Source organism: Eleginops maclovinus, chromosome 19 (genome assembly GCF_036324505.1).
Source record: "Eleginops maclovinus isolate JMC-PN-2008 ecotype Puerto Natales chromosome 19, JC_Emac_rtc_rv5, whole genome shotgun sequence".
In the NCBI taxonomy this organism is placed as follows: domain Eukaryota; kingdom Metazoa; phylum Chordata; class Actinopteri; order Perciformes; family Eleginopidae; genus Eleginops; species Eleginops maclovinus.
The window spans coordinates 14,303,788-14,313,560 of record NC_086367.1 but is presented as its reverse complement, the minus strand read 5'-3'; the positions used below and the strand labels follow the sequence as shown (position 1 = coordinate 14,313,560).

Genomic DNA, 9,773 nt, shown 5'->3' with positions numbered 1-9,773 from the left:
ATGGCCCCACAACAAGGGAAAAAAATATGTTTTCAGTTTGGCCCACATGATCATGATTGTGTTTACAAAGTCCCACAGTGTCTACTTGCAGTTTTTAATCATTGTGCAGGAATGACGATCCTTCATATCTTTTTCTTTTCATACTTTCTGGTTGCAGACTGAATAAGATGTGGAGGGTACACCTAATTTTCGCTTCAGTTTTAGCTGGTTATTTGTCTCTAGACTTGGTTTGAGGGATTGATTTTCTCCCTCCTGCTACATTGATGAAACCCCTCCTCTGGGTTCTTCTGGGAATTCATCTTGTGCTGATAACTTTGAGCTATCTTATCTGGTCACTGTTCAAACAAGAGTGAATGCTCAGATTTGCTTCAGGTGTTTGTCTCTGCATGGGTCCATTTCTTGTTTTTGTTTTCAAGGTTAAAGGCTGATTGATGCAGCCGGTTTTCGCAATGCAGTTTTTCTCCAGCCATGTTGGAGCTTGTGACTAAATTTCTTTCATTCATCTGTTGAAGAAGTAATTCAACAGATTTTAATAATCTACACCAAGGATAAAACCTGCTTTTGGGAAGTTGCCTTTGGAAATGTGTGTCTGTTGTTGTATTGGAATAATAAAACATATCAGATGGGAAGAGCAACTGATTCACCAGGTGCTGGATTACAACTGTTATTGGGCAATCATTATTTTACATTTACTTTAATTAGTTAACCCTAAATATCCATAAAAGTAAGCCATCAAGAGAAAACTAAAACTAACAATCCTTGACTTTAAGTCTAGGTTTCCCTACCTACTAATTAAAAAACCTTAAAGACCTAACACAATGCTGCCTGAGATTTGTCCACGGGGCACGGATTCTCAATTTGTCATGCTGCTTTGAACTGTCACTATTCCACTGGTGGTGCAAAGATCATAAACCAGTAAAACTTCAGAGCACAGGATACGACTGAGGGTGACTAAACGGCAGTTACTCTGTTCGCAGGATGTGTTGTTTGACCACTTCGGTAATCAAAAGTGTTTCTACCTGATCTGCACTGCCACACATTAAAAGGTGGAGTAAAAATCCAGCCTTCATAGAAAGGAGGGGAACGGGTTTTAAATACAGGATTTTTTACACATATTTTTGATATTTTTGTTATGTATTTTTCTCATATTGTTTTACTTGGAAAGTTACAGAAATGGTCAGACCCTGCCCCCCCTAATCCAATGTTGAAAAGATGTGTTTGAGTGTGGGGGGGGGTGCTTCCAGAACTATTTGACCATCGACAAGCAGTTGTGATTGAGTATACCGGCCCCTTAAGCACAGCCGAGGCCCCTCACTGGTCTCCACACAGAGTGGCCTGTAGTCAACACTATCTTATCTCTTTAGGGGGCAAGTCTGGGCTGGTATTTAGGAAAACAGAGCCACATGGTTTTACTGGGAACTGTCCCATACTTTTTAGAAATCTGCTGACTGCTTGAGTAAAAGGTGATAGACAGATCTATTTAATTGAAAAGTGTTTTCTTTTAGACTGCAGCAACTACATTTTTATAAAGTAACTATATGACCAGTCCACCACCAAAAACCCAGCAACTGTTAACAAAATCCTCATTTTGGATTTATTATTTTAATCTAGCTTGTATTAACATTCTAATAACTTTGTTGCATTGACACACATTATATTTGATAATCTTTTGAAACTTTCCCCTGTTCCTTCCATAGTCTGTGTGAGAGACCTGACCTGCAGCCATACAATCCATCAGCATTAGTCCTACACAGTCTCCAGACTAAACACACTCTCATTACAGTGGCCGTGAGCGCCTGGAGGGCTCTTCCTCCACACAAGTTTATTAACACAAGCAACACTGTACAATACAAAAGTAGCTACGCTGGACTCTTACAGTAAACACGGCTTCAGTGCTGCTGGTGTATAATTAAAGGATTTAAATGGCCCTAGCTTATGGAGAATGACATGGCAATATGATTACTGTAGAACATACTGTCCTGTGTAAGCCAGAGTTGCTCTAGGATGATGTCATCTCCTTCAGGCCATTGTGGATTCTCATTGCTTTGTGGGGCAGCGTCTGCACAATGAAAAGAGAGAGATAGAGGAGCTGAGGCAGGAAACTCTTCACGCTCTCTTACACAATTGAAACAGTTGCCACCTGTATAAAGGCTGGTTATGTGTAGCCAGCTAATAAACAATAATCATCCTTGTATCTTCAATTCCTATGTGCAATAGTTGCCTTAGTGATAAAGTGTTTGGTTATAGATTGACTTGCGCCCTTCCTACACCCACGCTGATCCTCGCGTCTCACATTGGCTACGCTCTAACTTTAGAGTCTCCCTCAGGGGTTAAATACATGCTGGAGTGATGGGATGCGTGTTTATTGAATTTGGTTATATCATTATTTTGAGTGAATGTTCAGAGAAAGTGGTATTGTCATATCACTAAATTTGAAGTATTGACTATAATTTTCAAAAACAAATCTATTTTATATTGGATAAACGTGTAGGCAGAATGTTATGTTGTAGCTGAAGTCGTTTTTATACTGTTTGATAGTTTAATACGTATTAATGGAACTGTTTTTTTAAGAAATCAAACGTCTGTTGTTCTAAATGTGAAAGATACAGTATAGGACAAAATAGAATGGTACTTCAAATGTGTGTTTAGGGAGAGTACACTCACTATGTAGTTACTTTCCTCCATCAAATAGTGTAATGTTTATTATTTTTTTGAAAGCATTCTAATGTCCTCTTGTGAAAGCAGAGCATGAGTAGACTGAACTCACAATAGTGTTTGTTAGTTGAGGGCCTGTTGCAAGTACAAGTGTACACATGGTACCGGTAGTTTTGGCCTCTGATTGTGTTTGTGTCTTTGAGACAAACATTCCAGCACAGTACTCAAGCATCAGCTGTTTACGTTCGCGACAAGATACTTCAGTCTCAAGTATCCGCTAAGCATTAGACCTTGAGAGACAGAGGCCACATCAAGGAGGTCAACAAACAACCTGACACCCTGGAGATACATTTGCATTGAGTTCGAGAATGCAAAGCAACAGCAGGGCATAAAATGGCCTCAGAGGCACCAAACACTTAAGTGCCAAAACAACAACTTCCAAACTGATGTGAGACATTGTCAGAGCTCTTCTTATGAGAGAGAGAGAGAGAGAGAGAGAGAGAGAGAGAGAGAGAGAGAGAGAGAGAGAGAGAGAGAGAGAGAGAGAGAGAGAGAGAGAGAGAGAGAGAGAGAGAGAGAGAGAGAGAGAGAGAGAGAGAGAGAGAGAGAGAGAGAGAGAGAGAGAGAGAGAGAGAGAGAGAGAGAGAGAGAGAGAGAGAGAGAGAGAGAGAGAGAGAGAGAGAGAGAGAGAGAGAGAGAGAGAGAGAGAGAGAGAGAGAGAGAGAGAGAGAGAGAGAGAGAGAGGTAATTTTAGTATCGCCTCACAAGTTAAAACAACTGATGGGTAAGAGTTACTGGCAAGAAAACATCAACTAACAAACCATCTATCTTCACATTCGTAAGCTGATATTAGGTTCTACCTCCAGCCACTGGATAGAAAGGGCTTTAACTCTGCATGGAAATAGACAAGAGCAGCATTACTATACTACTAGCTGACTGCTGGAACTTGTTACATACATTCTATGCATTGCACTACATTACCATTAAGTGACTCCACTATATGGGCTAGAAAAACACCATTTCACTGCATGGCAATAAACATAGTAACCTGAGTACACAGGGTACTCAAGAATCTGTCTGTCAAGTGAAAAGTTAATTTGCAATTTAATGTGCTACCAAAACAACCCCCTCTTTTCCCAACCACCCATTTTGAACCCCCCTCCCCTCCCACCCTCCTTTAACCATTGTGAGGCCATCAGATAGTGGCTTTCAGAAGTCCACACCTGTCTCAGGGCTATGCAGAGGAGATGGATCCATGCATTTTGAGCATCAGATAGCCTCTAGCCAGGGTTAGTATTGATCTCACGCTTCACTGGCCCTTTGTGAGAGCAGCAGCTGCTTTGGGGGCCTTTTAGATAAGCAATGCAAAGGGAATTGTTTCTCTCTCAATGTTCTTACATGAAAACCATCACTTAATTCAACACTCCATCGCTCTGGAATAAAATGTCCTCTCCCTTGACACGAGAAGCAGCAAATAAGCATTAAAACATCTGCCTTTGGGGTATTGGAAAGCGCCTGGTATTAGAAATCACACCGTGATAATACAGCTCCCTGGATTTTCACTGTTTAATCATACGTAATCTCTAGAGTGAAAATGAAATGAAAACACAACATGTTTCAGTATCCCACAACTCTCTCCCTCAGTGCAGTGGATGAGGTGGTGTGGGAGGGTGAGGGAGGGGGAGAGGGGCTATACTGCTGTGTGAGGTAGACATGGCGATGAGACCCTCCCTTATATGACTCATAGGCTGTATGGGCTGACACCAGCACCTCATTCACAGCCAATAATGAGCCATGCTAATGAGCGGGACAGCCACCCTGCATGCTCATCATTAAGCAGTCCTGTGACTCATGTCCAGAATGAAACCATCATATAAAGAGATAAGGATGGCTGGAGCAGGCCAAGGTGAAATATGTATAGACAAATGGCAAAAAAAGGGTTATAGGACCATAATGTTTAGTATTTTGTTATATGGCTGATCAATATTTAGTAAAAAAAATGTATTATGAAATGAGTACCTTTTGGGGAAATTACAACAGAAAACACTGTTATTGAACACTCTTTCATACCATGGTGGAATATCAGTCTTTTCTTGAATTCAACACATAAATGTGGTCTATAACTGCTTGCAAATTGTTCATTTGACACTGTGCTATCAGTAGATTTGAAATACCCTCCTTTTCCCCACATCTGTGCTGATCAGAAGATAAAATACTACTCAAATGAATCCATCAGGAAAAAAACAGGCTGACAGTAAAACATGCATGTGCATGCGCCAACCTCCTGAGACTGCTGCTCCGACACATATATCTGATAAGGCTTAATCAGCACAGGGTGGTCATGATAAAGCATTTCAGCCCTATCTCTGTCTGAGAGAGAGACACACAAGCAGGGGGTTGGCTCTCTGCTCAAAGGGTGGACAGGCAAGAGCCCCTCTATATCTCAGCGTTTCTCTACCTCAAACTGCCTCAGTCTGCTTAGCCTTGTCTCCTTCCCCCTGTGTGCCTCTTTTTCTCTTTCTTTTTCCCTGCTTTCCTCTCTCTGCCTTTCCAGACGCTTTTCTCTGTATCAGTAGAGACACTTCTTAAGCCCCAGCTGGGGAAAATACGGTGGCTTGGTGGGGGGAGGGTTTCAAAAGGGTAAGTGATTGCCCTCTAGGGGACGAAGCAGAGAGAAAAAAGCAGGACGCCTTATCGCCCCAGCCTCCAATAGCACTGCTGGCTACCACCCAGCGCCAGGGGGAGGAGGGCGGAGGGGCTGCAGGAGACGCCAGCTTGATGCTACACTGCCTCTTGACACAGCAAACTCAGCAGGGAGCCTTCCATCCACGCCTGGCAATATGGGCTCAATACAAGGCTGCACAGCCAAATGTAGCCATCTGAATGAGTGTTATTGCTTTGCTTGCATGCTTTATGTTGTAGTACAAGATCATTAATCCAAATGGATAAGAAATCAAAGCATGTTTCTACTTCAAAGTTCGGATTTTTTATGGGGAACTTGTTTTTTTATATAATACATTAGATATTGTGAATGCAAAAATGTGTTTGGAGAAAACATCTTGTCAGTTTGGGTCTATTTAGGATGCTGCAGATGTGTTTTGGGTGCTTACACACAACAAACAAGATTTACGTAGCAGAGTGTACTACTGACCTAGTTCCTTCATTCAAATGCAGTTTGGAAAGAAACAGGAAACAAACCGTGCCAAAAAAAATACTTAGCCCCTGTAAATTATCTCGGAAATGCACAAGGTATTACTACACTCAATGGTGGCATCGAGTCTTCCTCTAAAGCCATTACCAGCTGCTAAAATGCATCCTTCTACAGCAGACAGTCAGGCGCACCGACGCATCCACGCGCCTGCAACAGTGTCCAAGCGCCACCTTCAGTTCCCAACCTGAGGGAGGGAGAAAAATGACATAGCCTACATCTTTTCCTCCAGACACATCTGCACAGAGTGTCTGCCTGAGGAAACCAATGTGCTCTTTCGTGTTGTTGTTTTTTTCCTTCACTTTTTAAAATAAGAGTATAGACCTGAGTCTTATGTGAGCTTTGGTACGTGGTGTGTGTCTCAGGAGCGCAGAGTGCTAACTGTGTGTTTAATATGCCTGTCTCGCCCCGGCGTGTTGCCCCAGACACTGTGTACCACAAATCCCCACCTCCACTCCAATGAGAGCTCGGGAGGGGAGGAATAAAAGGGTTAAGGTCTTGGATGGAGTCTGCTGGGCGGAGTAGGAGGGACCTGATTGGATGGCTGTGTGTGACGCAGTGGACGTGAAAAAGCTGATAACTAGTTAAGAAGGCAGTTTGTAACTCTGGAAAAAGAGTGCAGAGCTTGAGACTATACATAACGCAGTGGACGTGGAAGAACCGGCGCAACACTCAGAGCTGAGCCGTGTTGGCAGAGTGGAGGGCTGATAGACACGGCAGGCTCCTGACACAAAGTGACTAGAAACAGAGGACAATGGTGCAGCACACAGACAACAGCGAGACGGACGGGAGCATGTCCAGGGAGGCTACCGATTCCGAGGAGAGTGAATTTATGGCATGCAGCCCCGTGCCGATAAACCCGGACTGGTGCAAGACAGCAACCGGTCACATCAAGAGACCCATGAATGCGTTTATGGTGTGGTCCAAAATCGAGAGGAGAAAGATCATGGAGCAGTCGCCGGACATGCACAACGCGGAGATTTCTAAGCGCCTGGGAAAGAGGTGGAAGATGCTTAAGGACAGCGAAAAGATCCCGTTTATCAGAGAAGCAGAGCGGCTGCGGCTAAAACACATGGCTGACTATCCCGACTACAAGTACAGACCCAAGAAAAAACCAAAGCTCGATAGTTCAAAATCATCAGCACCGTCTCCAGAGAAGTGCGGCAAAATTGCAAAGACTCCCAGCAAGAAGTGTTCAAAGATAAAGACTAAGAGCAGCTCCAAGTCCTCTCACGTTTACGGTGAGGACTGTGTGTTTCCCAGCTTCAAAGTTACAAAGACTGTGAAAATTGAGCTTACGGATGAGGACGATGACGACGAGTATGAAGAGGACTACCGGATGGGGATTAAGGCAAGGGACGAGGAGCGGCTGAGGCCGTACAATGTTGCCAAAGTTCCCGCGAGCCCAACTTTGAGCTCCTCGGCCGAGTCTGAGGGGACGAGCATGTACGAAGAAGTGCGGAACAACAACAGACTGTTTTATAATATCAAAAACATTACCAAGCAGAGCACATTGCACGCTGCTTCTGTCTCACCAGCATCCTCCAGGTCGGTCTCTACATCCTCCTCCTCCAGCAGCAGCTCCTCTTCCGGCGAGGACGCGGACGATTTGCTGTTTGACTTTAGTTTAAATTTCGCCCCCAGCGCCCCAGGCTCGGAGCTGGGCAACCCCAATTCAGGAAACCTCTCCCTGTCTCTTGTGGATAAGGACCTGGACTCTTTCAGTGAGGGCAGCCTGGGCTCTCACTTTGAATTCCCAGACTATTGCACGCCAGAACTCAGTGAGATGATTGCCGGGGACTGGCTGGAGGCGAACTTTTCCGACCTGGTCTTCACATACTGAATTGAGAAAAAAAAGTTCCTCTAGTAATAACATAGAAGGGAGAAAGTAAATTATATATGTGTCCTGGTCAAGTTGTCCCTAGCCCTGCCTCCTGTGGGTTTTCTGAAGGGTCCTGGAGGGTGGTGGAGGACCAGGAGGCGAGGTGAGGTTTGAGGAATGAGATGCTTATGAAGCTGGTAGCAAAAAAAACAAAGTCTGCAGACGTTTTTTTCTGGCAGCATGACAGGGTTTTATGGATTTTTTCCCAGTAGGTCTGCATTTACTGTTCAGCTTAAACGGACCACAAAGGGAAAAATACGTGAACTTCTATGCATCTTATCCTCTTAAAAACAAAAACTGCAGGGAGCTAAAAACGGACTGTGGACTGACTCAAAGCAAATCTGTGAACTGACAATTGTTCAGGATGTTACTTTACAACGGTTTATGTAATTTCTAAATGCCGCAAATGTTTGTTTGTTTTTTGTAACTGATTCAGTTTACCTCCTGGTTTGGTAACTTAAGCAGCCTAAACCTCTGCAGACTACAGGTGTGGAGGAAACATTTTGATACATAACAGACCTCATCTTTTTAAAAGAAAAGTAAGATATTTTCAGGCATATTTTTGTACAGTTAAAAGGGAATGTTCTTACTGTGCTTTCAGTGAGTTTCAGGCACTTCTTCCCTTTATCATTTGTTTTTAGCATGCAAGGGAGTCCTGGTTTTAAGGATTAAGTTAAAATAAAACTTGCATCAAAAATGCCTTGTGATTTCAAACTAGGTTTTGTACAGTTGTAGAGCAGATTTGTTGAGTATTTGTAGACGATACAATGGCATCATGGGGAACACATACCTCAGAGCTGGAACTAGTTTCAAGATTGTATATGTACTGTAATATAGTAAAGTTAGGAGTTTATGTATATCATACTCGTGATATGTGGATGGGTCCCAATCGCAGGTGTGAAACTGGATTTTGGTATTTTTTATGGCACATACTGTTTTTCCCCCTTCTCATTTTTTTGTGCAATATATACTCTTAAGATTCAGACCATCAACAATTGTAGCAAGTGATGGAAAAACAGACTTGTGCACTGTCAACATCATTTCATGTTATGATGCTGAAGCCTGTCCAGGCAGAAAAATAAACAAATCAGCTGGAACTGATACAAAACAATATAATATGGCCTCATGGTGTGATGCATACTATATAAACAGATTGATATCACGATTTGAATGTAATTTGACACATAATGAGCATATCTGACACCAAACAGAATCTGACTGAAAATTAGGGAAAACAGAGTTCTGCAGAAGGGCATAGTCTGATACAGTTGTGGTCTGGCATTAGTTTGACAAGCAAGCAAAAAAGAACATTCCATAGTCCTGTTTCATGAAATGAAACTTATTTTAAAACTGAAGACTGCCTTCTTTTTTTAAAACATTAACCATAAACCTGTATTTTTTATTTCTTGCACTTAAAAAAAGCAGATTTTGTTTATTTTTATGTGGGTCTTACATATGAAGTCTGTTTGATAAAAAGGTTTTGGAATATGACCTAATTATTACCAAGACATTTTGTTGGGAGTTCTAGGCAGTAGTAACTTCACATTCCAAGTGTGAAACTGTCTTTGACTCATCTTTAATAAATAAGTACCTTCCACCATCAACTGTCCTTTCAGTTTGTGAATATATGTACACAAATGTGTTATTTGTTACGTTTGCAAAGGATGTGATGACAGATTGATGCCTATTTTGTATGTAGGCAGATCATCTGTAATGGATGGGCTCAAACTAACATGTGAATTCACATTTAATAAAAAGGAAAAAAAGGAAACTTTTAAACTGCAGTGTGGAGGTGCTTTTCTGACCCTGTTTTCACTGAACTTTCTTTCCCAACGCCTCCTTTTAAAACGGACACTACAGCTTTAAGAAATTGAATTCCCCGCTCCTCCGTGCTGAGCGATGTGATTGGTGGGCTTGGTAGTCTCCTTGGAGACGGAGCTGGAAACAGGAGCCGCTCTTCGCAGTGTGTGGGAGCTCTCAGTCTGTCTGGCTTCCATTCAGAAAAGTAGCACTCTGCTCGACACAGAA

The 9,773-nt window shown here is 42.6% G+C and overlaps 1 protein-coding gene across 1 annotated transcript; it reads left to right on the top strand.

The window, feature by feature from the left end:
• Window positions 1–6,413: 6,413 nt before the first annotated feature.
• sox11a (SRY-box transcription factor 11a) lies at window positions 6,414–9,524 on the top strand. The gene has a single exon (XM_063909673.1). It carries the CDS (start codon window positions 6,618–6,620, stop codon window positions 7,704–7,706), a length of 1,089 nt encoding a protein of 362 aa, XP_063765743.1. The 5' UTR covers window positions 6,414–6,617; the 3' UTR covers window positions 7,707–9,524.
• The last annotated feature ends 249 nt before the right edge of the window (window positions 9,525–9,773 follow it).

Coding starts and splice junctions, on each gene's coding strand:
- sox11a (XM_063909673.1), top strand. CDS start 6,618: ATGGTGCAGCACACAGACAACAGCGAGACGGACGGGAGCATGTCCAGG.